Source organism: Galeopterus variegatus, unplaced genomic scaffold (assembly GCF_000696425.1).
Source record: "Galeopterus variegatus unplaced genomic scaffold, G_variegatus-3.0.2 Scaffold181, whole genome shotgun sequence".
Taxonomy (NCBI): domain Eukaryota; kingdom Metazoa; phylum Chordata; class Mammalia; order Dermoptera; family Cynocephalidae; genus Galeopterus; species Galeopterus variegatus.
This window is the reverse complement of record NW_007726292.1, coordinates 132,168-159,181: the sequence shown is the minus strand read 5'-3', so window position 1 is coordinate 159,181 and position 27,014 is coordinate 132,168. Positions and strand designations below refer to the sequence as shown.

At 34.2% G+C, this 27,014-nt stretch overlaps 1 protein-coding gene across 1 annotated transcript in view; it reads left to right on the top strand.

Annotated features, from left to right (window-relative positions):
* The window catches only part of GPC5 (glypican 5), a gene marked incomplete at its 3' end in the record, with an annotated part of 474,236 nt that extends 450,450 nt beyond the window's left edge, over nt 1-23,786 (top strand). The window contains exon 6 of the mRNA XM_008564102.1: nt 23,666-23,786. Coding sequence (XP_008562324.1) covers nt 23,666-23,786 — 121 coding nt within the window. The remainder of the gene's footprint in view (nt 1-23,665) is intronic.
* Nucleotides 23,787-27,014: the final 3,228 nt, after the last annotated feature.

The window sequence follows — 27,014 nt, the reverse complement described above, 5'->3', positions numbered from 1 at the left end:
CAGGATCTATGTCACAGACTTTATGAACATGAGCCCGAAAGCACAAGCAGAAAAATAAAAAATAAACAAATGGGACTATATCAAACTCAAAAGATTCTGCACAGCAAAGTAAACAACAGTGTGAAATGACGACGTACACAGTGGGAGAAAATTTTTGCTAACTATGTATCTGACAAGGGATTAATATCCATAATATACAAGGAACTCAAGAAATTACACAGTAAAAAACCAAATAACCCAATTAAAAAATGGTTAAAGGAGCCGAATAGACATTTTTCAAAAGAAGACATACAAATGGCCAACAGGTACATGAAAAAGTGTTCAACATCACTAGTCATCAGGGAACTGAAAATTAAAACCACATTGAGATACCACCTCACTGCAGTTAGACTGGCTATAATCAAAAAGACGGTGAATAACAAATGTTGACGAGGGTGTGGAGAGAAGGGAACACTCCTACACTGTTGGTGGGACTGTAAATTAGTGCAACCACTATGGAAATCAGTATGGAGGTTTCTGAAACAACTACAGATACATACTATCCAGCAATCCCATTTCTGGGTATATACCCAGAGGAATGGAAATCATCATATCGAAAGGATATCAGCACTCCCATGTTCATCACATCTCTGTTTACAATAGCCAAGACATGGAACCAACCTAAATGTCCATGGATGGACAATGGAATAAAGAAACTGTGGTATATATACACCATGGAATACTACTCAGCCATAAGAAAGAATGAAATACTCCCATTTGCAACAACATGGATGAGTTTGGAGAAACTTATGTTGAGCGAAATAAGCAAAGCACAGAGGGATCAATACCTCAGGTACTCTTGCAAAAGTGGAAGCTAAGAGAGAAAGAAGGAAGGAAAGAAAGACCACAGTAGTGCATTGGACTTGCAGAGGGAGAAAACATTCTTTGGGATACAAAGTTGAGTCAGGGGGAAATGGGTTGGGGAGGGAGGCTGGGGATAATTGGGTGGGGGACATAGGGTACAAATGCAATTTGTAGTAATGGGCATGCTTCCAGTATGGATCTGGCCTTCACATCTTGGCCAGAGGGGTGACAATCAGCTTTGTACTTCATGAATATTCATAACCAATAAAATAAATAAATAAAAGAATGAATGAATAAAGTTAAGATATTAAAAAAAATAAAGTGATAGAAACCTAATAAAGAAAACAGTAATATGAGGTAAAGAATCGGAGACAAGAAATTTGGCTGGAAAGGAACATAGAAAATGAGGTAGAGGTTAGAGCGGGTGTGGGGTATATATAATTGTTTACCTTTTTTGTTTGTTTTAGGTGGTAGTTACTGATGCTGGTTTGTATGGTCAGTAAGAGATTTGGATGACAGCACAGAGAGGCTCTAAGACAAACAACAAGTTCCTTGATGATGCAAGAGGGATTGGTCTGAGAGAGGTAGAGGGACATTTTCTTTGCTGAAAAAGGAGGAAAGAAAAGATCAGTGTGGCTACAAGTAGATGTGCAAAATCGTTCAGTGATGGTGTTTCTCTCTGCTATGGAGATTATAAATTGTGTTCTCGGACAAAGCCAAGGAACCAGAAGAAAGATAAACGTACCATGGTACCCCAATATTGTGTGAAATTCACTTTTAATAAGTTGAGTATGACTTTTTATTTACTATTCAAAATATTTGTCTTTCTTTGTCATTGCTGCTATTCTGAGAGCAGCTTATACGTTTTCTCTTACATTATCATTGGGATTTTAATTTTGGTGACTCTAAGGCCTCGTTCTCTATGTACTCTCTATGTTCTCCTTTCTTGGATGACCCTGCTGATAAAGACTGTCCATTAAGAGTTATTTGCCTGACATACTGCATCGATTTTTTACATTTACCAGGGCAAGTTGAAAAATCTGTTTTCTCTATTTCATACTATTGCTATTCCTACCTCCCTAAAGATGAAAAACTCCCTTATGCACCATAGAGTATGAGATGCTTCAAGAGCAAGAGAATGGTTCGTTAGAAAAAGTGTAGATAAATCTACTTAAACAAATGACAGAATTTTTTGTCCTAATACATCACTCTTTAGGGTTGGGTACAGTGGAGCATGATGAAATAATATTTAAAATATAAGGAAGCAAAGAGAGAAACTCAACCAACCTAAGCTCTTATAAAATGATTGCAGTACTTCACTTCAGGGGCTAGCCTTTATTCTTATGTATGTAATTGTGATTAAGGATATGCATTACTTACAAGCGTATGACGTGATGCTTATAATGCAGTTCATCTTACCTGTACTGACAAGGCACTTACCACAAATGAAGTACCTTCAGGGAAACAATGAATAAGTTCCCTCATCAATTGAACTGTTCACATAAAGAGACACATACTCTGGAAAACTATGTAATAAAGAAGCGATCGACGTGCTTGAGAATAATTGTTTAGGAATTTCTTATGCATAAAATGCAGGGTGAATTCATACATTTACTATATTTGAGATTTTTGGGGGGGGGGGATTTTTGCTTAAGCTAGAGTGTGTTAGAAGAATGTGGTCTTAATAAATTTATTCAAGTTCATCAATGTTCCATTTGGAAATAAATATCAATTTACCTAAATTAGAACATATAGCAGTAGAGCACAATACCACTTTTAAACTTAGAAAATATGATAAGTGTATAACTTCTAACTTATTTTTTGGCTCAGATTCACAAATTACAAAATTTGATTCCAATGTTCTAAAGTCTGTATAATTTTAATGTATTAATTACTGTCTCATGTCTACTAATTCAGTTTATTTTCTTCAGACACTCTTATTTAGATTTTACATCTCTAAAATGACTTGTTTTTGGAAAAATCTTCACTCTTCTTTCCATAGTAATGAAGTGAGGGAGAGGAAATGGATTGCCATGATTCTACAGGGATAGTACAGAGCCTGAAACTACTTTTTTCTTGCCAGTAACAGGAAGCCTGCTTAAAGTGTGTGATGGAAAGGATGAAAAGGATAAAAGAGACATGTGAGGTTTTAGTATCACAGATAAGAGAATAAATTGGTTAGAGAAGGCAGGGTAACGGTGGAAAGGTGACAAGAAAGGAGAATCGGTGACTGTGAACGTCTATGTGTGAAGGGAAAACTGATCGCATAAGCAGCCTAAAAATGCTCCCGGAGAGAGAGAGTGCCAGGGTGGGGACGGACTCACTTCATCTCTGTGGGAACCGCTCTCTTCTTTAGAAATGGAAGAATCAAACTAGATGATGGTGAAAGGTGCCTCTCTGCCAGCTCTAAATTGCTATTATGGTATTAATATCTCAGCTGTGGTTCCAGAGTGCAGCTGTCTAGGGGAGAAAAAGCAAAGTGTATATGAGATTTCTCAAGGTAGATTAGTAGGAAGAAAAAAAGGCTGGAGAGAGAGACGTCTCACTGAATTAGAAGTACTAGGAAGGATTTCCATGATCAGGGTTATCACTGAAGCTCAAGAAATAAAATATAACTTATAAGAGCCTTGGAAACATTTGGGAAGAGACCCACATTAAACAGTAGATGAGAAGTAAGCATTTTTGTGTGGGTGTTTTTAAAAAAAATTTAAATTAGCACAAAAAGAAAACATATTTATGTGTTCTTAATTCTGTTTTTTCAGAATGAGGGATATAGAACCTGAAAAATTTTGTTCAGACTATTATAACCATGAAAATGAGGATGTTAATATGTATGTATCCATATGTATGTTGGCATATATAAAGAGATATATAAATCAATGTGAATTACCTTATTGAAGTTTATTTCTCACAATAAGCATATAACATATGTAGTATAATTTGCCTAATGTCCCTTCACATCAAAAGTGATAGAGAAAAAATATGAACACCATTTGCAAATTCTTTGACCTATGTTCTGTATCATTATGCTTTATTGATATGGTTAGTTTATATTCAATACAGAAAAAGAAGACAATATTGTACCTGGAAGTAATATTGATGGATACTGTGGTGGTGTTTAAAAAGAAGGTCAATGGATTAATTAATGCATATATGATAGCAGTAGAATTTCTCCAAGATTGTGTTCCCACTTGCTGTTTTTAAAATTTCTATTTATTTCTATTTATTTTTATTTTTTATATATTTTTATTTTATCCAAAATATTTTACCATGTACTTGTACATATTTGTGGTGCGCAGTGTGTTGTTTCAATACGTACATATACTGCACAATGATTCACTTAGGGTAGAGAGCATAGTTTTACACCCATTAGTCCACCACATTTCCTCCTTCCTCCCTGCCACTGCCTCTGGTAACCACACTATTCTACTTTCTACCTCTATGAGAACTACCTTTTTTTTTTTTAGATTCCACATATGAGTGATATCATGCAGTACCTTTCTTTCTGTGCCTGGCTTACTTCACATATCATGATGGTTTTCAGTTGCATCCATATTGCTGCAAATGATAGGATATCATTTTTTTAATAGCTAAGTAGTATTCCATTGTATACACATACCCCAGGTTTTTTCATCCATTCATCTGTTGATCTACATTTAGGTTGATTCCATCTCTTGGCTATTGTGAATAGTGTGCCGTGATGAATATGGGAGTGTAGAGGTCTTTTCGATATATTGATTTCATTTCCCTTGGGTATACCCAGTAGTGGGATAGCTGGGTGGTAAGTAGATCTATCTTTAGTTCTCTGTGGAACCTCCATACTCTTTTCCACAGTGGATATATCAAATTACATTCACTTCAGCAATGTAGGAGAGTTCCTTTTTCTCTGCATCCTTGCCAGCATTTGTTATGTTTTTGTCTTGTTGATAATAGCCATCTAAATGGAGTGAAATTATATCTTATTATGGTTTTAATTTGCATTTCTCTGCTGTTAGTGATGTTAAGCATTTTTCATATGCCTGTTGGCCATTTGTATTTCTTTTGAGAAATGTCTGTTCAGGTTCTTTGCTCTTTTTTAAATTGGGTTATATTTTTTGCTTTTGAGTAGTATGAGTTCTTTATATATTCTGGATAGTAGCTCCTTGTTTGATATGTAGTTTACAAACACTTTCTCCACTCTGCTGTACGTTGTCTCTTCACTTTGTTGACAGTGTCTCTTGCTGTGCAAAAGCTTTTTAGTTTGATGTAGTCCCATTTATGTATTTTTGCTTTAGTTGCCTATGGGAATGTGTATTGCAACTGCTATAATTTTTTTAAAAAACTATAAAAACAAAAAGGAAATTTAATAATGGTTTTACTTATGAAATCAATAAGAAATTAATAAAACAAATGACAAATGGTTTCAACATATTCATTTATCAATCTACCATCACTGTTATTTTATAGTTTATCTTACACAAAATGTGAACAAACAGATGAAGTATTTTTCCATCAATAAATTATTGATTTATTTTAAATGTTTTTCTTATAGAAAATGTTATGTGATTAGCATAGAAAATTTTTTAAAACTTGAACTTTTTAAAAAAAATTTTACTTTTTTACATAATAAATGTATCACTTTTATTTATTGATATGTTTGTTTGATTCCTGTCTTATTCTCAAGAGAGTTTGAGGTGATCACTTCCACAACTGATGAATGGGCACACAGAAAATAAACAAGTAATATGCTGAAAAACCTCTTCCATAAAAATATGCATTCACGTAGGCTTACTGACACATCTCAAATATGATAAACACATAACTTGATTGGACATGACAGGTAACACCTGTTTGAGTGCTCACTTTGTGCTAGACACTGTCCTATCTTCATGGATACATAGTCTATGTAGAGTGCTCTATAACCGTAGTGTTTTTTAAAAAATATTTAATTGATAAATAATAATTGCGTATGTTTATGAGATACTACGTGATGTTTTGATATATGTATGCATTATAAAAAGATTCAGTTAAGCTAATCAACATATCCATCACCTCACCAACTTATCGTTTTTGTGATGAGAACACTGAAAATCTATTCTTTAAGCAATTTTGAAATATATAATGCATTGCTATTAACTGTGATCACAATGCAGTGTAGTAGATGACTAAAATTTATTCCTACAGTCTAGCACTTTGTACCCTTTGATCAACATTGTCCCTTATCTCATCCCACCTTTTCCCCTCCAGCCTCTGATAACTATCTTTCTACTCTTCCTTTTGAACTGTTTTAAAAATCATAAACATTTCTCCAGATTCAGTCTCTACTCTTAGTATTTTGGTTTGTTTCTTTTCAGTGTTTCTGGGAAGCATTTTGCATATTGATTAAGAGAATGAACTCTTGAGGCAGAGTGGCCTTAAATTCCAACTCATCAAATTGGGGCAAGTTATTGAATGTCTCTGTGCCTGTTTCCTCTTCTATAAAATATGAATAATAGTGTTATTCATATCCCTTTGTTCTCATGTGGATTAAATGAGGTAAAGTATACAAAGTACTTAAAGGCATGCTTGAAACATAGTAAGCACAATATAGGTGGATAATGCTGGTCCCGTGTCTCCAAGAGAACACAATTTAGACCTGTTGTCTTAGACTATTTATAGGTTAACCCTCTTTCACCCTCAGTAGTGCCCTTGTGTGGACAACAAATTTTATGGTAACCCATATTTGAAAATTGGCTATTAATTTTTCTATGCACATACAAAATTTTTATATGGTTGAGATAATATTATAAACAGTTTTAATCTTACTTTTGTCATCTTAACATGATGTAGCCAAAATTGTCCTTGTTAATCAATTATTTAATAAATAATTTTTAATGTTGGTATAAGATTATCTAGAATAAATGTCTTATATTTCTTTTTGTCCATCAAAATAATGCTATGATGAACATCTTTGTCCATATATTTTGAGTACCTTTCTGTTGAATTACTTACCATGGTAAAATTTAAATTATTCAGTCAAAAGTAATGAACATTTATTAGGATTTTGATAATGTTTTTTACCTTCAGCCATGGAGAATTTCAAAATACGGTTTAGGCAAAGAAAAAAGCAAGTAAACTATCTCTGCCTAGGCTTTTGCTGAAATTGCATTTCAGAGTTGACACTACATTGAAACTTAGGTTGATTCTTTCATTTGACCTTTATTTGCTGGATGCCCTTTTTATCATGTGTCAGTAATGATATTCAAGTTTCTTGTCTGCTTGGTATTCCTACACCATATCCTTGCTGTCATTTTGTGCTAATTTTCCATAAATTATCTAGCAAAAACAAACCACTCAATAACAAAGAATGAATTGAGTGTATGCCCCTTTGACTTATCATTTCTGTAGCTGGAGATCTCCTGTGGCTAAAGGAAAATATTCTACATGTCAGTATTATGTCAAACATCAGTTCTGAAATGATCAGGTAATCTCAACTTTCCAAGGCTGTTGCTGTGGGTTCCAAGAGATTTTCAGTGTTGTTTTAAAGGAAATAGGAAATGTCAGACTTGTGTCTCTAAGGCTTGCTCTCCTGAGTAAGGGACCTTATTTGTCCTTCCTTGGATGCCCTTTCATCTACATGAAACAGAAATATTGTCTGTTTGGAATCTGTGCTCTCCTGTTTGATTCTAATTAGGTTTGACAATTTCATATCTTCTCTTTGTTTGCATTTTCCCAGGAGAGTAACCTTTGTTTTTACAGCTACCTTTAGCACACGTTAAGGTATTTTTTAACAGCAATCTATATTTTATAGTACCACTACATAGAGATATGTTAAACAGGATACATTTTTTAAATCAAGAAAATCTAAAAAAGGAACTGAGATTTTACAGAATTTCAGATTACATTGGATTTTTAATTGAAGGTGGAGTTGCTACTTCTTAATTTAATAGCACTTTTTTCAGTAATAAATTTGTGTTTCATATAATCAAAGTGTTTAAAAATATTTTTCCTCAGATAATATTTCTGTTTGCTCCTCATTGGTCCATTTGGAAGGATTAAATATACTATTTCTAAGACATTTTCTTCTTTAACGTGTCTTAAATCTTTCTTTCTCTTGTTGAATCATATTATCCAGGGTTTCAGTTTCAATTAATTTTTAAATTAATCCAATTTAAAAATTGCAAACAAATACAGAGACACCCAATGTTTCAATCACCAATTTTCCCAATGACGACATTTTACAAACTGCTGTAGACTACCAACATCAGGAAATTAGCATTAGCATAAGACAATCAGCTAGACCTTTTAAGTACAGGGGATTGTGGACTATTTTGAAGTAGTCTTTGTAATAATATGAGCTATTCACAGGTGGTGTTCACATAAGGAGTAACTAACCCCCATATTTCTAAAGTATTATTCTCCATATTTTTAAATTGACTTTGTATATCTCCATCATATCTATGATTGGAGAAAAATGAATTATCCTAAAATGAATACTCTGTATTCCTCTTTTTGGTCAAAATAATAGTAACTAATATTTGTCAAAATGCCTTATAATTGATGATGTATATGTATAGTTTCTCTTAGCACATGCAACCACCCTGAACATTAGAACACGTTACTGTGATTTTAGACATAAGGTAATTGACATAGTTAATTATCAAATACACATTGTGAGTTAGAGGCCGAAATGGGACTCAGATTCAATCTTGTGATATGCAGTCTAAGATTGTTTTCTATATAATTCTATTGTCTCATATAGAGATAGAGGTTTATCTTTGGGGTAGAGTTGCACAAACTTCCTTTGTGTTTTTCGTATGGCACATATGATCACACAGATCTTATTAAAACTAAGTTATTAGTTTTTAAAACTATTACTGATCATTTACTCTCTCTTTCCTGATATAAATATTTATTATTTGTGTTTTCATCTTACAGCTTTGGCTAGAAATCAATAATAATAATAGTGCCTGTTTGTTTAAGATAGTTATTTTAATAATGGGAAGGACATATCCTATAACTACGTCATTAAATTTTATCAGTCATGCATGTACATTTAAATAGGTAAATATCTTAGTCAGTTTGGGTTGCTGTAACAGAATATCATAGCCGTGGTGGCTTATAAACAACATAAATTTATTTCTCACAGTTAGAGAGGCTGAGAAATCTAAGACTAAGTCACCAGCAGATTTGGTGTCTGATGAGGGGGTGGGTCCTGGTTCATCGATAGCTGTCTTTTGGTTGTAATGTCACGTGGAGAAACGGGCAAGGAAGTTCTCTGGGATCTCTTTTATAAGGGCACTAATCCCATTCATGAGGGCTCTACTAACATGATCTAATCACCTCCTGAAGGCCCCACCTCCAAATACCATCACATTGGGGGGTAGCAGTTGAACACATAATTTGGGGAACACTGACATTTAGTCTATAGCAGTAAATGTGCAATATAAAGTAAATAAACAGGTTTACAGTTGTGTTGCATTATATTAATACACATTTTCTAATATTAAACCATCCTTGTACACCTAAATTTGAATCCAAATCATTGGTTTAGGTGATTTCTAAGTGTGGAATTTATTTTGTTCTTATTCTTAAGAGTATTTTAACTGTTCATGAGAGATACTGTTTAATTATTTTATGCTTTTATATTACACTTATCAAGAGTTGGTATCAGAGTTATATTTGCTTTATAAAATGAACTGGAAAGGAAGCCACTCTAAGGACTTTGGCTGTTAATTGAACTGAGATGAGAGCCATTGAAATTTACAAGATGCCTTTACATGTCATATACATGTATTATATGCACCATAAATATGTATAATCAATATGTTTCAATTAAAAAATAAATTCCTAAAAAAAAGTAAAAAAAAAAAAGAGTATCTGAAGGGGATCAATGGTAGAAGCTGAGGGACCAGTTAGGAACTTTTTCAACAATCTGATGAGAAAATGAGTGTGTCTTAGACTAGGATGGTCATGTTATAAATACTCACATGTGTTTGGAATCTGGACACTTTGAGTAGAGCCTACAGAAATTTTGAATGCTATGTTTTTAGTTTACTCAATGTTAGGGACGTAGAATGCTTTTTCTTCCCCTTGCCCTTAGCAATTTTCATTATCTAGATTCGTAACTAGGAATATGAAATGTAATTATTAAAATAATATTATTACTTATTTTATTTTTCCTTGCAATTATAGTTTAACAATATTATTTTGGTGAACAATCATAAAATATGTAAACTGAACTTTGTAATAAACCGAATCAGTTGTCTCCTTCCAGGATTTTGCTTCACCACTTCCTACTTCTTTTTCATTTTGATTATTTTTTTCTATTATGTACCCATATGGCTTTGGGTAAATTTATATTGAAAGGACAAATCAGTGCCATATATGCAGATGTCATAGCTTTGCATTTGGGTAAAGACAACCTGATAGGTATGACCTGATTGGTCGCATTCTTATTCTCTTTAAAGTTCCATGTCTTCTTATAATGCTAACAGAGCAGAAGAAAAGTTTGGTGTAAATCTAACGTAATCTATTTTTAAGGAATATTTTCACTCTCTCTCTACATATATATAGAGAGAGGTAGGATGTTTTCTTTATTTTTAATTCAGGACTTTGGCTAATTTCTGTCTAAATATGGATAATCTTCCCTTGTTAAACCCAGTGCCACCAGAATCTGGTTAGTCCTTTTATTAGTTATACTTTAGTTGTAGCTTTAATTGTTGTTTCAGATCAAGTTGCTCTTGTTTCTTTCTCTGGTACACAAATTATTCTTCAGTAGAAACTCTCATTTCTGGCAGTCCGTCTGCCTTCTTCTCTGTCATTATTTTATCTTGTTCCCCTCTCCAGGGCCCCCAGTCAATTACTGCTTGAATTTTTCAGTATGTCAGTTTTCTTCCCCATGGATTCCACTGTAAAATTCTGCTCTTGTATCTCAGTTTTCTTATAAACCTAATCTCAGCTATCTCCCATGTTGCCATATGAGCCTATTTTGTCATTGTAACTTTTATCTCTTATTTCCTAAATGATATGGCTTGCTACATATTGTTCAGAGTTAAGTAGCTTAAAGCAATTTTAAAAATATTTCTCCTAATTCGACAGTCAAATATTTTTTAATGACATCCTCTCCTCCTGAGGCTTCATCCTGATGTTCTTTTCATCAGGATGATTTTTAAATGATTTTTTTCTGTTATATTTCCCTAACTTTTTACCTAGAAGGTAGTTATATTTATCGAAAATTAAGGTGTGGTATAATAAAGAAATGACCTTTTTTTTCCCCCAATAGTTTGTTTATTTGCCTTTGGGAAGATAGCTGAGCCATTTTCTTGGATCTACACTGGAAATCAGGTTGATCTGCACAGCTCCTCTCCATAGCCAGCCAGCACTTATGGGAATAGCTCAACTTAGTCAAGGTGGACGGATGCCTATTGCATCCTTTCTGACTCGAGGAACTGGACAGATCACAATCCTCAGCATACGCTTATGGGGGGCTGGTGAGGTAGTGGCCAGAATGAATGTCGTTTTTTAAATTGTACACATTACTGCTCTCTAGGTGGGGATTCTGAAGGAAAGCTGTCTTTTATTTGAAAATTAATATTCAATGGAATGTTGGTATGGTGTAGGTTGCTTATTAGTAGTTTCCTGTTTTGTTGTAAAATCCTTCTCCATTGCTCCCCAAACTTCATTAAAATCACATTCTACTAAATAGCAATGGAATAGGAAAGGGAAGGAAAGAAAAAGGGCTAAGTTCATTCATGGAGGGAAGCAGCAGAGGAAGAGAAGCAACCCAGGAAGCCCAAGTGCCTAAGATGTGAGCCACTTGGGGTACAAATTGAATCTAGCACCCACAGTTTTACTGTCTGCCCCCCTCAAGGGTTTTCTTGAGAGAGCTATGCCCCTGATGCCTCTTGTTCTTGTTTTGTGGCTTCTGTCTCCTAAGGAGTTTAGCTATGTAAGGTTTATGGGAATGGCCAGTATCTGGCCCTTGGAAAGCAGGACTGGAGCTGCAAAGGACAACTGTCCCTTCTTCTCTGGGACACTCTAGGAGTCTGACTATGGGGCAGTCTGGGGAGAGCCTACTACTATCTAATACGATTTTCACATTGAGGAAATTCTTGTCTCACAAAATAAAATATGGACGATTTACCTTCATTTTTCTGATAGTTAGTAAAAATCCCTCCTAGATTATTCTGCATATTGAGTGTCAATTTTAGTAATCATTGTTGTTTAAGTTTATGTTGTTTGTTCTGTTTTACTAATTTCTTTTCCTTTCTTTTTAATGAAAATCTTGGTGGGACTTCATTACAGACTACCATCCAGATGCTAATTAAAACTGGACCAAATCAACATCAAAGTGAAATTACACACTCATGGGATTTGTTACTTGAGTCCTGAATGTTTAGGGATGGCTCTTGTAATTTTTGTGTGGGAAAGATAAAACCATTGCTTGAAAATTATTTTTTAGTTGACTTTTGTATCAGTCATATATTCATTCAGATAACAAATATGCATTGAGCTCTCACTGTCCAAGCATTTTGCCAAGCCCTGGAACTAAAGGATGATTAAAACAGGCACACTGCTTGATCTCAAGGAATGTGTAGGTAAGAAGGGAGTTACAGGCATTAAACAAAGCTTTGCATAATTAATTACTTAATTACAATAATGATAAGTACATCCTGGAAAATAAAGTGTTATCACGCAATAGGTGGAATGAGTGTAAGTAACCTAGCAGAGATACCATAGCTTGGGGATTGTATTAGTTTCCTGTGGCTGCTATAATAAATTGCACCAACTGAGCGACTTAAAACCACAGAAATTTCTCCTCACAGTTCTGGAGATCAGAAGTGTCTGTATCAGAGCTAAAATGAGTGTCAATAGGGCCAACCTCCCTCTCATGGCTCTAGGGGAGAATCCATTGCTTGGCTCCTCCAGCTTCTGGCATTCCTGGGCTTGTGGTAGCATTGCTCCTGTCTCTGCCTCCAGGTCCCATTTCCTACTCCTTTTCTGTCTGTAAAAAAAGTTACCTCTGCCTCCCTCTTAAATGGATACAAGTGATTGTATTTAGGGCCCACCCAGGTAATCCTGGATAATCTCCCCATTTTTACGACCCTTAATCTAGTCACATCTGCAAAAATCCTTTTTAAGCTTAGTACAGCTGACCAGGGAAAGGGTCCAAAGGGATAGAACTTTCCATGCAGAGAGAATCGTGTGTGGAAATTCTGAAGGACCTGGCAGAAATCATTTAAGAACTGAAAGGGGGGTGGGGGGGGATTACAGAGGGCGAGGGAGAGATTGGCCAGATTTACCCGTAGGTGTGGAATCTCTAAATCATCTCAACCAGAGACATCCATTCTATTTGAACTCCAGAGTTCTTCAGAAATCTTGTGTGTGTATACTTTGTTTTTAATATACTGTCAGCCAAGTATGTTCGTAGCATAGCTGCAGCCATTAGGAATCCAAAAGTCCCTTGGCACATATAGTTTTATGGTATTAAATCCAGCTGTTTTGTGTATGACTGGGTTTGAAAAGAAATAGCTGGAGAAACAATTTTCTCATATATACAAGTGGATGCAAATTAAATTTTGCTACATGTGTGTATTGTCTCAGGACTACTTGGTGGTAGGAATTTGACTGCAGTGTAGTTAAGGTGAGGTGTGAACAGAAAGCTTAGTTATCTCCTCACCTCCTTCTCCTCTTCCTTCTTCATAATAATTATAATTTGAAACCTATCAATTTTTGTTTTGTGATTCAACAGACTACAAAATGAAATTGTTGCATAGGACTTTAAATTAGAATTGGAGACAAGATTGAAACTTGTTATGATTAAATTCTAATTGTTTTTCAAATACCAATTACAACAGGGGTACTTTAATTAAGAAAAAGTTATTTAGAAATCTTTTCAAATATCAAATTTCTTTTATGGACAAAAAAACTCAGCTTATTTGCTATTGAAAGTAAAGTAAATATGGGAAGAGAATGTTTTATATATATATATGTGTGTGTGTTTGTGTATGTACATGTGTATATATGTATTTATGTGTGTGTGTAAATATATATTTAATTCATTTAATTCTTATGTTATTATTCCTGGGATTTAGGCATCCTAACTAATTCATTTGGTAAAGTCTAAAATAAGAGCAGACAGAAAGGCATGAATATAATAAATGCTACAAAAACCAGAGCTGTTAACTCATTGGTCGGGAATTCATCTTCAATCAAAAACACATGGACCACAGACCCAGGCCATCCAATTCCTAAAACATCAGTGATGGGCCTGAATGAAAGCCTAAAAGTTATATCTGTAAAATCATTTTCTTTATTAAAAAAATACAAATTTTCAAAAGTTAGGAAAGGAAAAAGAAATGACCTCATTAAATGTGGGATCAATGATCTATTAGAAAATATTTAACTAACTGTCTATTAAAATGTATCTTACCTTATGACCGCTGTGCTCCTGCCTATTGATATGTTTATTGGTTAACTGCTCACGGTGTTGCTCCTATTTGTTGCATAGTGTAGTGGGACTCTCCAACCTCTGCTTTGTGATTTATCTCAAGCCAATTTAACACTGATATTCTTTTTCTACATTGCTTCAATACATTACCCAGAGAATATATTCTCTATGGGGATGGAATAAAGTATCAATTAAAAACAAAAATAAATTCAGGGAAATATTAACCATTTGCTCTTCCAAGTTCTCAAAGATTAAATTTTTCTCCAAGTCAGATAACTAGGTCCCGATAGAATAACAACACGCAGACAATGTAATATTATATAATTTCACATCATGTGGCAGCTTTCAAGAAAATATCCTTTAAGAAAAGGTCATGTGTACTTACATCTTTAAAAGTTTTGAAATTGCTATTGAAGATTATTTTTTATTATATTGTTCATTGTTTATTACTTAAAGACTCATGAGTTCTGTTTTAGAGTTTACCAAAAAAATAGCTGCTGACATACCCAGAGAGTATTTTCATGAACCAGTAAGGCCAATTTGAATTCTAGTTTTCCATTTGGCCTTCAGTAACAAGTGGCTTAGGGCTATTTGGGGCTGAAGGGTAGTGTCTCCTTGCCTAGGTCTCCTTATATAACTGTCACCTCTTTCCTTTCATTATTTTGTCATTTTGCCCTTGTTTTTATAGTGTCTGTGTCTTTTATTATAAGATGTCTCAAAGGCTTTTCTGGAAATATACAAGGCATAACTACAAAATGATGAAATAAACATACTTCATTTTGTTTTAAAAGATGCTTGGGTTGGACTAGGTGACCTCTAAGGTCCTTTTCAGCTCTGAATTTATGTTACTGTCATCAAAGAAAGACAAAAAAAAATATATTAGGCTATAGGCCAAGAGATGAATGCCAAGTACTATATTCCTGCTATAGGTATATTTCTTCTTGGAGGCAGAGTGCTAGATTCAGCAACCAGCTAAGGACCCTCACAGTTTTATGTTGACAAAACAAAAGAACTGATTGCTAAATAAATAAAATCTTTTGAGGCATTTATATAAATTTGGACAACTATACCGAGCCTAATGAGTGTAGCTAATTAATGAAATTAGTCACATTTGAATATTGTCACAGTCTTGCTTTCACATTAGCATTGAGTGTGATTAAAATTTATTCTGTGTGCCTGTATGGTTCCCTACAGCATACAGCTGTCAACACCTTCATAATAAACTAGCTCTTCAGTGCTTTCAAAAACTTTTAGATTCAGTGCAGGTGGTTGGTTGGGCCTCTGTTTTAGAGGAGAACAAATCATTTTTAAAGGTATCATTCTTAGATGTGTGTGTGAATTTAGAACATAAAAATTGTTCAGAGTATTATTTTTGCTAAAAGTTAGAAATCATTGAAAACAGAAAATGCTAGGTACTGTATACTAATAATTTCCAAAGCTGATTAAAATATTTATCTTAATGCCAATTGAATTAGAATAGAAACATAAATGTTAAAAACCAAGTTATCATTTAAGAGATGTACTTGTGAGATATAAATATTATTTTATAGTAATAAATTTTTTCTTGTGGAAAAATAGAATATAATTTTGATGAAGTTTAAGAGAAAGTTTGTTTTTATTCAGGCAGCTTCCAGACTTTTGTCTTTAGAATGTTCTGTGTAGTGGGTTGGATAGAGTGACCCCAAAATTCATGTCCACCAGGAACTTCAGAATGTGACTTTATTTGGTAATAGTTTCTTTACAGATGTAATTAATGTAAGTACTGAGATGAGGTCATCCTTGATTAGAGTGTTCTCTATTGTCAATGTAAGTGTCCTTAGAAGAGACATAAAAGGACATACAGACACACAGAAAAGAAGGTCATGGGAAGAGGGAGGCAGAAATTGGAGTGATGCAGCTACAAATCAAAGAATGCCAAGGACTGCTGTGAGCCACCCAAAGCTAGGCAGAGGCAAGAGAGGATTCTTCCCTAGGGTCCCTGCTAACACCGCAGAACTATGAGAGAATATACCTCTGTCACCTTAACCCACCCTAGGAAGCGAGTACACTCTGTAAATCAGATGTTAATTGTGATTTTATTACGTATTGATAGGAAGTACCCGGGTGTTTCATTTGCATGGTATGTTGATAATCTTAGAATTATTGTATCTTGTAACTAATTTTAAAGTATTTTTTGAATGTTGGTAGTTTTGTTTTAATCTGAAATTTAATTAATGTTGGTGTCAACTACATTTGAAAAAATACAGAAAAGCTATGTAAGATTGTAGGAACTTTTGGGATTTTGTACTGTCTCTATTAAGAGCCTGGTTAAATTAAATTTATAGCCTAAATCGTTTTGACTCCTTTTTTGGCTCAAAACAATATTTGATTTATTAGTACTCAGATCATAGTTATTCCCTAAATAGCATTTTACTTTTGTATATTGGTATCAAACAATGAAGCAATGGAGGAAATCAGTGTAAAGTGGTGATTATCAATCATCACAAATCCATGAAAGGTAAGTTTGATCTTAGAAGAGTTTAATTTTGAAATGATTGGCTAGAAAATGCAAGTTAGCATAACATTTCAAAATTCATATAGCAGTTTGTCCAATTCATTGATTATAGTTAGGACTGATCATTTTAAATTTGGAAGTCACTTTGAATCAAATGAGGGTAATTACAAAATAAACAGAAGATTTATTATTATTTGCTTTGAATTTTTAATTTAAAAATTTCAAACTGTAAACAGAGCTTTAACTATAATAAAGGTATTTATCCTTTCTTGGTAAGATTGGGGAGATGGGTTAGGAAGAATCCTAAGGAAAGTACTGTTTTTACCTAAGGGAAATTTCATTTGCAATACTTTGTAGGTAGTCAATGTTTTTTGTTTGTTTGTTTGTTTGTTTTTATAATGATGGCTTCCTAAATACTACTGATTTTGCATGTTCTGTCACTACATTTTCACATAGAAATATTATCTTTCAGGTTCACATAGATGCTTATTTTATGAAATGTCATGAAACTGCTTACCTGTGATTCACCTGGTTACACTGGCATGCCTAGATGGTTGCCTTGCCAAATGAAGAGTTAGTGTGAAGAGTGATTAATATCCATTCTTTAATGAGTTCTTGTTTTCTAAGTCTTTTTAAACATGTTTTTATTTAATTTATTGCAGTGACATACTAAAATTTCCTTGTTGGTTGCTGTACAAAGCATGACATTACCTTATAAAAATAATGTTAATGACTTTTATTCATAAAATATCACAAAATATGATATCTTCAATAGGAAGTTAGTTATATATTAATAACCATAAAGACCATAATAAAGTCTCTATTAATTCTATTTATTTTGACTTCATTAAGTTCAGAAATGTAGGTTTCAAATTTAGACATTATTTAGATATAATTATAAAGCCAGTTAGATGGTAGAGATTAACTTAAAAATGCTTTTGTGGCTCAACACTTGAACTGAGTTGGTGGAATCACAAAATGTTTAATCATTTTGAATTGATTCTACAGATGTCTCCATTCTCTAAATCCCCTGTAAGTCTCCCATCTACCATGAAAGGTTATTCCCATAAACCTGGCACATAAAATCAATCATAGGACTCCTTTCTGTTCTGAGATTTCAGAGATTAGGACCTTCAGTAATAGAGGAATAGGGCTATATAGAAGCCAAATGTACACAAAGCAACACTCAGGAGTGGTACCAAGTGTCACCCAAGTGTTCGAGTAAAACATTTGAGTCCAAAAACAAATCTCTAGTACCCACTTTCATATTTGCTACCATAACTAGGAGGGGAGGTCCAGAAATGGTTTGAAAGGAAAATTTGTTTTCTTGCAGAACGGATTTACTGATAAATACTTAAAACATACTTTCCAGACCTCCTCTTAACCCATGACAAGAACATATTTACCAGAGCCAAAGATAAAACCAGTGTTTATCTCCTGGAAATTAGGAGACTCAGGACTCTGGAAATGGAAGGAATTTTAATATCCAACCACATATCCAAATCATACAAAAAGTAATGAACAAGCAAATAAAACAACAATGACAACAATAACGACCACAACATGGTCCCCATTCTCAGTCTTTAATCTATTATAAAGATAGCAATAATGGTAAAAAGAGAAAGATCAGGTGTTTTCCTCATCTGTTATCAATGATCATGTTCTCACATCTGTCCCAGTGAGGTTATCACAGACGTCTAAGACAGACCTTTTCAACTGATTTGTAATGAATTCCAGGGTCAGATTCCAGATATTTTCCACCACCCCCAAAATTATATAAGTGCACATCAAAATACTATACTTTTGGTGTAAATATGAGCCTAATTTTATTGCATAAAGCGAAATTAACATCAGCCAATAGGGCATGCCATCAGTTTCAAATAGGAAATGTTAATAAAGTCAGGAGAAATGACTTCCTAGGGACATACTGTATATAGATTAATTAGCACTTCCTTTTAATATTTCATAGGTTTAACAAAGAGAGAACCAAAATCTTCTTAATCACTATTTTAAAATGTTTTTGTAGAATTTAAATATATCAGTGCTTTCTTTTTTTCCTTGTTAATGAAAAATGACTCGTGGTTGGGGAGTGAGTTTTCCTGTTCAACCTCTGTCCTCCATTCCCAGCCCTGCTTAGAAGAAATAAGCACAGATGGTGGGTCTCTTACTTCTCTAACAAAAAATTTGCCTCTCTCTCTTTTTTGTGTTTTGTTCCTTCCTTCTCACTGAAATGTGAACAATCTTTCTAGTCAAACCTCTGTAGGGATTCTTCAAATGTTTATCCATTACTCGTACATTTAGGAGGAAAAGGAGTAATTAATGATTTATTAAAATTTCATAATGAGAGAAACTCCAATAGAAAGTCTCTGTTAGAAAACAATTTTAATTTAGAAACCGTATTTTTTGCATGTAAATTAAAGTCTGTGGAGAATAAGTTTTTATATTAAACTAGGATCCTAAATTACTCATTTAGTGATTACAGAATCATTTAGCCCATGTTAAGAAAAACTGTGTGGATCTTTTATTTATCCATGATTTAATGAAAATGTGTCTGCTGTAAACATATTAAGAAAAAGAGCCAAGAGAGTTTTCAGTGTATATGTTTTATTTAACTTGAAAATCTATACATACTCATACAGTAAAATGCCCAAATCTTAACTGTACAAATTAATATATATTTTTTTAAACAAAATGAGACTCCTGTGTAACCAGGACCCAAATCAAGAAGCATGATATTGCTCCTTCTAGACACTGTCCCCTAGGGTAGCTCTTATGGTCATTTGTAGCATAATTGATTATTTTTTGAAATTTTAATAAATGAAATTATAGGGTATGTTTCATATCTTGCTTCTTTCATTCAATATTTAATTTACGATTTGTCGATCTTTTTGAATATAGTTGTAATTCATTCATTCTCATTGCTGTATGGTGTTTTATTATACAAGTATGCTATCATTTATTCGCTCATACTAATGCTTACAGACATTTGAGTTGTGTCCAGTTTGGGGTTATTTTAAACAGTGCTTTTCTGAGCATTCTTGTACCTTTCTTTTGGTGAGCATTGTTTAGTGTTAGCATACATTTCAAATAGTGGTTTACACTGCCATCCACAATGGGAGAGTTCAGATTGCTCCACATCCTTTTTTATTTAAACCATTATATGTATAGACAGAGAGTGTTTATATAGCACTGCTGCATTGTGGTTCTTCTTAGCCTTACAAAAATAGAAAAGAATCATTGATATTATTAGATTATATTCCATTTGAAGTATTTTAAATGTCCTACTTTGCAGTATTTTTCCTTATTTAAATGATATATAAGGATACTGAGCCTGAAATATTCAATAATACAGTAGTTTGGAATGAGATTCTTCATCAATTATAATTCTGATAAATTTTATCTAAATCTGTATAATTATTTCACTGTGTTATTAACTGTGATAATTAAGAACAAAAATGAAAGGTAAGCAATCCCTCAGAAACAACATTCCTGCACCTTAAAAGAAGTTTTTCAGGTCTGTAAATAAACCAAGATTTGAATCAATTAATAACTTAATTGAAATTAAGAGATGAGTCTCAGTTTTCGTTGCCTGTATTATGTCTGTGTTTCTAGAGAAACATGGGAAAACTGTATGGCAAATTTGCAGTCTGTTAGTTTATTCTCACCCTGCCAACAACCATTATTTCACTGTTTAGCTGGTAGCATGCAACTGTGTGTTGCGAAGATTTTTGAAGAAAATCGTTTATTCCTTCTTAAGTATAAACAATGAAGTTTTTGTAAATTTTGTAATTAGAGAAAAAAAAATTAACACTTTGCACCAAGCTAATTGTATATCTACTTATGTTAGTTGGTTTCAGGAGTTTTCATTAATAATTGAGCGACTGTATTTTGGAGCTCACACTCTCTGGGTTCAAATTCTTGCTCACACTCTATAAATGGTGTGGCCTTGGGAGGTTACTTAACTTAGTCAGATCTCAGATTCCCAGACTGTAGAATGGAAATAATTACGACATGAACATAATATGATGTGTTAGTCTGGATCTTCCACTAGGTAGATGTTGAAAGGAGTTAAACACAAGAGGATTTTATTAAGAGAAATCCCTATGAGAGAAAATGGAGAGGTTGGTGGGTAGGGCTGGAAGAACTGTTGGCTGTGAAGCAGGTCTGAACTTGTGTATTAGTCCATTTCTGTTGCTTATAATAACATACATGGAACAGGGTAATTTGTAAGAAAATGAAATTTATTGCTTACAGTTTTGGAGACTGGGAAGTCAAGGGAACACATCTGGTGAAGTGACTCTATTGCAATGCAGGGTGTCACGTGGTGAGAATGGTGGAGCAGAGAGAGAGAGCTCCTCGTGTGCTCTCCTTCTAAAGCCCTCAGAACTGTGCCCACAACCACCATCAAACTATCAACTTTTTACTCCATTTACTAGGGCATGGTCCTCAAATCTAATCACCTCTTGAAGGCCTCGCCTTTCAATTACTGTAATAGGATTTCCCACCCTCTTAACACTGTCACAGTGGGGGTTAAGTTTCTGATACATGTACTCTGGAGAGCACAAATGCAGTCCACAGAACCCTGAGAGAAGGAGAGAGAAATGGAAGGTTAAGTGAAAGCATTTTAGCATGATGTGTAGTCTAAGGAAGGTTTAACAAGGGCTTCAGGAAATCCTGAGCCAAAATTGGCACTAGAGAAGCCTTATGTCTCCCAGTGATGGACGTGCTTTAGCCACCCTGCTCACACAGTCATTGACTGCAGGGTAAGGGGGCAGATGCAGAAATACATTTCTGAGTGAAGCAGCAGGTGAACTTTGTCAGTTAAGCTTTCTGTACATTGAGGTCTATGAGGCACATACTCATGGCCATCTATCATGAAGATGAATTGACAAACTCCACATAGTAATTAAACAACGTCTGAATCATAGTTATGTGTTTATACATTTATTTATTCATATAACTTATCATCATTATTAATATTCAACTCATTAATGAAGGAGCCACATGTGCAATCTACTTGGAATATTGGGAGAGTCAAGAATAATGTAACAGTGCTACAGAGAATTTGAGATGTTCATTATATATAGATACTTGTTCCTTCAAAAATAAAGAATATTTTTATACATTAACAACATAAGTATAATTGTTTTTCTCCTACTCTCGTTATTGGTATATACTGCCAAATCTCTAATGGATACTGGAATACCTAAATCTAAACCCCTCTATGCCTGCACAAAAATGTGGGTTCAAGGTTGCTTTAAAATTGAAAGATTTATTAATAGTATTTGCATCATGATCAATTAATATTATCCATGTCAAAGAGTTCCATCATTTATTACTATTTGAAAGACTTAATTAGGAATTGTTTGATCCACTTTTTAAAACTGGTCATTGGGAGTACATCATCTTGGAAAGAATTGGATATTCATGTGGTCATATTCTCCACAGTGGAGCCTCCTTTTATCTTTTCAAAGATTTTTTATTATCGTAAAAAATTCACAGTGCATGTGGATAGTTGTGATACTCTGTTCATAAAGAGGAAAGGCAAATCACGTTAAAATAATGTGAACATTCTTGCTGAAAATTTTTGGAGGCTAGTTTATTATGATATTTAAGGTAAGCAAACAAATTACTGAGACTCTAAGACACACTCAGTGTGTTGCCTCCTATCTCCTACCTTCCCACATTTGTACTCTCCACTTTGTAAGTAGAGGCCTAGTTCTGCTTCCATGTGTGTATTATTCACATGCCTCTGCCATTTCCCCTGCTAGGACGTCATCCTTTAACCTGGAGTTCTCATTAACCACACCATCAAAGACATGTTCTTACCCTAATACCTCAAGGGCCACCTCAAGTTACAACTTTTCCTTTAGTTTTCCCAAGTGTCTGAGTCCCAATGGACTTCTTTATATTCTGAATGTCTATTGCCTGTGCTATCCTTCCCTCACACTTGGCATATACAATTTCTCCCAGCTACTCCCATAGCGTTGCATTTTAACTGTTCACTTGTCTTTATGCTACACTATACTGTCAGGAAAATAAGGGTATTTATGTTACTAGAACCTATGAGGTGTTTTAAAAATATAGTGCTATGTAATGAATGAACGCACAAATGAATGAGTTTAATATATTCCCAGGTAGATAATTAGCATTATGAGGACTATAATTGAGTCTCTCACCTTCTTATAAGCCTAATTACCTAGTACAGAACTTTGAATAGAGTAGGCACTTAATTCCTCTTTGTGACGTATGAATTTAAATATTTTTATGACTATAAATTGACATTATTTGATTATCATTTGGGGAGGGTCATGAACTTTCAAATGGCTTTCCCCAGCTGTGAAATCGCTCTTTTACATACAATATGATTTACTAGATCCTTGTTTAGGTGAACCTCGATGAAAGCAGATTAACTGACAAAAGATTTTGCAGATTTTAGTTCTTTATAAAATTAATGATTTTGCCTTGTACCAGACAGCTGCCAATAAATAAATAAATAAATGAAATGAAATGATTTTGATTTGTGCAGTTAAAATACACACATATTTAAAATATGTAGCCCAGTATTTTAAAATTTATTATTGGGACTCATCTACATACTGCACAAATTGAAATAAATTGGCTCAGTGAGATATATACATATATTGGTAAATAGTATTAAAAAAACAAATAACTTTTGAATGGGTCCATTGAGAGAAAAACATTATTTGTCGGAAAGTCTATATTTTTATGATAAGAATTTAACATTTTACCTGGAAACACACTGCAACTGTACCAGTTTATATTCCAAGAAAAAGTATATAGGTGTATACTCTCAAAGGACAAAATTCTGGACTCAAATCTGTTCAAGTAGTTGTGACAGCTCATGCTCTGACTGAGTTACTAAGTCATTTATCTTTCACTTTTCACTTTGTTAGCTATACTCAGCACGTGTTTGGAAATGGAATCAAAGCTCAATCTGGAAATCCTGAAGTCAAAATTAAAGGAACTGATCCTGTGATAAATCAGATTATTGATAAACTGAAGCATGTTATTCAGGTAAGTGTTGATCTTCTATTTATTGGTATATTCAATAGTAAGTCATAAGTGATTATTTTCCATTATATTTGATAACTTTATTAATTCTATCAGATAACCCTACCTACAATGGAGTATTGCAATAAAGTATTTGTATGCAGGGTTTTGGAAATATTTAGCTGAGTGATTTTCATATAGATACAATGTGCAGCCATGTCTTAATGGGTGGACAAAATCTGTGAAAAGCAATCTGTAGCCTCAGCATTTCAATAATGAGAATCTCAGGTTATCCTTCATCCTCAATGAATGAGCTTTTAACATGGGAACTAATATGAACATTAAAGAAAATACATATCAGAGCAAAGAGCATGGAGATGTCTTTCAGGTAATACTTTGAACCTTGCTGAGGGCTTTGTTAAATTTTTAATAAAAGTTAAGCCATAAATGAATAGTATGCATTTTCAGTATTTATATTAATGGTTGTTTATGGAATATTTGTGTTTTATCTTTAATAATATTATTTAATCAAGTGAGTGTATACTTTAATGTTTTAATGCATGATATATGGAGCATGAAGATATCTATGAAAGTAATATTTCATTAAAATATTTTATTAATTGGAAGCAGATGTTATGTTACTTGTTGAAATACCACTCTCCATTCTGCATCTGTTGGTGTAAGAACTATTTTTTTAAAATTATCAGTCATTTTATAATAACTTATGTGTGCATATATTTTCATTATTTTCTAAGCAAAACTTTGTATCGATAATTGATATGTATTTCTAGTATTGTGTGTCAGAAAGAATACCTAAATAGTAATGAGCTATTATTGCATATGAAGTATGCAAGAGTCTGAAGTATACTTCTTGTAATTGTTCTCCAAAGCTTAAGTTTATGTGGAGTATGTTCTTAGGATTTCATTTTCATGAGAGTCTCTATATCTCCAGGAAAGGAGAGGTGAGCAGGACATGGGGCTGGTGTCCAGCACTGTAGACTTTCCCCTTCCAGGAGGCAATAATGGCTCCTCTGATTATTCCACCACTGGTGCTTTGGGAAAACAAAGCTCTCGCTTTGGGTAGCAAAACTAAAAGTTAGATCCATTGAAAAAAGTATAAGAGAAAAGTGGTATCACGACTCCTGGTGAGTTAAACCTCACAACCTCTTGTGAGTTAATTCCCTCAAAGAGAAACCTCCAAGGTAAAGTAAATAGGTACCTCATGCTTCTAGTGGGCCAAGTACTGAGACATTTCTTGGGCTGAATATTCTTGGGAATGAGTCAGGAGCTGAAGTGACAGTGAAGGAGAGATCAGAGTGAACAGTGGGAGCTGGACAGAATGGCCAAGGTCAGCGTGGAGAAAACCTGTTGTCCTTAGAAGTGGTGATAATAAGTTCATCCATGAATGTCACCCAGCCACTTGTAAAAAGGGAAGTCATTCTTCCTGCCACATGTTCTCTTAATTGGAATTTTGCTTTTCCATAGTAAGAAAAATCAAAGAGTAGCTCCAGGTGAAACTGATTTAAACTCAGTGAGAAGCTGATGAGGGTTCAAGACAACTTAGGGTATTAATTCTTGAATTTCTAGTGGTTCAATAAATGATTTGTTAGGAACTAGATAAGCAAACTAGATTTCTAAGTACATGCTGATGTATATGTATCCTAGTTAGGGTTCTCCAGGGAAGAGACTCTGGGACAGAGATTTGTGTGCCAGAGATTTATGGCGGAGTGTCCCTGCAATAATTAAGGAAGTAGAAGAAGTAGGATTGTACAGAGGGAGCAATAGAACTGCACTGTAGCTGTAACAGAAGGTTCTTCTGAACCCAGTAGGAACTGTGGATCTGGGAGAGCCCTTTCAGGTTGTCCTGAATTGAGACAAGGTGTGTCTATATTCCTTTGCGTTGACCAGTCATTGGATGAGGACTACTGGGGTGGCAGTGGGGTTATGTTAACAGCTATTAGTTCCCATCAGCTGTGAGCTATCAGCAGCTGACAATATTATATGGAACTGGAGGAATGAGAATCTTGGTCTAGGTGGCAGTACACAGCAGCAGCATCCACTGTAATATGATACGCAGATCGGGATTATTTGAAAACTCTGGTGCACAATTGATAATAAAATCAAGAGAACTTCAGTGTTAATCAGTTCCTCTCATTGAGACACAGCAAAATTTTAGTGGGCCCCAAAGTAGAGTTAGTATTCCACAGAAAGTCCAGGAAGGAAAAATAGAATTTAGGTGTATATTTATTCTTCCTCATTCCTTCATAATTTTTTGGTTGTAGGAAGGTGTATAAAATGTGCAATATATTAGTACAATAGCACATGAGTATCGTTTGTAAATACATAAATATACATATCAAGTGAGCATGCATTCAAACTGTTTTTATGGGATATGTATGTGATGAAAACAAAATGGAAACCCTGTTATAGGTAATAAAGATGGAGTTGCTAGATAGGAAGAAGTGTGTAGTTATAAGAAAACATTCACAAAGGAATACTAGACACCCAAAGTATAAAGGTTTATAAAAACCCTTAGGAGAGGGGTTCACTGATTTGTTGCCCATTCAACATAACATTCCCCCCTTCTTGTTTCACAGGTTTCAAAGCCATAGGTTTCAAGGTGGCAGAGGGAAATAATCCTACTTTTCTTTTTTAGCTCCTGTGTTAAATTGAATCCCGTTCTTTCATCTTTTTAAGAGTGTGCAGATCTCCATTTATTCATACTTATGTTTCATTCTAGGGTTACAGGAGGATATCAAATACAACATTACCTTTGAGGTCTGTCTTTTTAAAGATAACTAGGATGGTATGATTGAAATTTAGATTTTTATAGAGAATAGCAGAAAGTCATATCTCATACAAGTGTCACTACTAAAATATTCACCTTTAATGTTTTAGAACAGTTCTTTCATAAACCAGCTCTCCTGGAGATGAAGCAAATTTTTTTATTTTGCCAGACTTCTGACTGCTAATAATATGTGTGTGATCTGGAGGGGGTGGCAATTATACTGTGCAATTTCAAGGGGTAAGTACCAGGACCCACCACAATATCAGCTGTGAAAAGATTTCAAAATTTCTCTTTCATAAGTGAGAATTTATTAATTTGGGAGCAGGGTGAGCTAGGGAGGAAGTAGGTATGGCAATATTGAGCCTTTTTTCTTGGCAGCTGACCGGTATGGGGATCCAAACCCTTGACCTTGGTGTTACAAGGCTGCGCTCTAACCAACAGTGCTAACTGGCCAGCCCAAACGT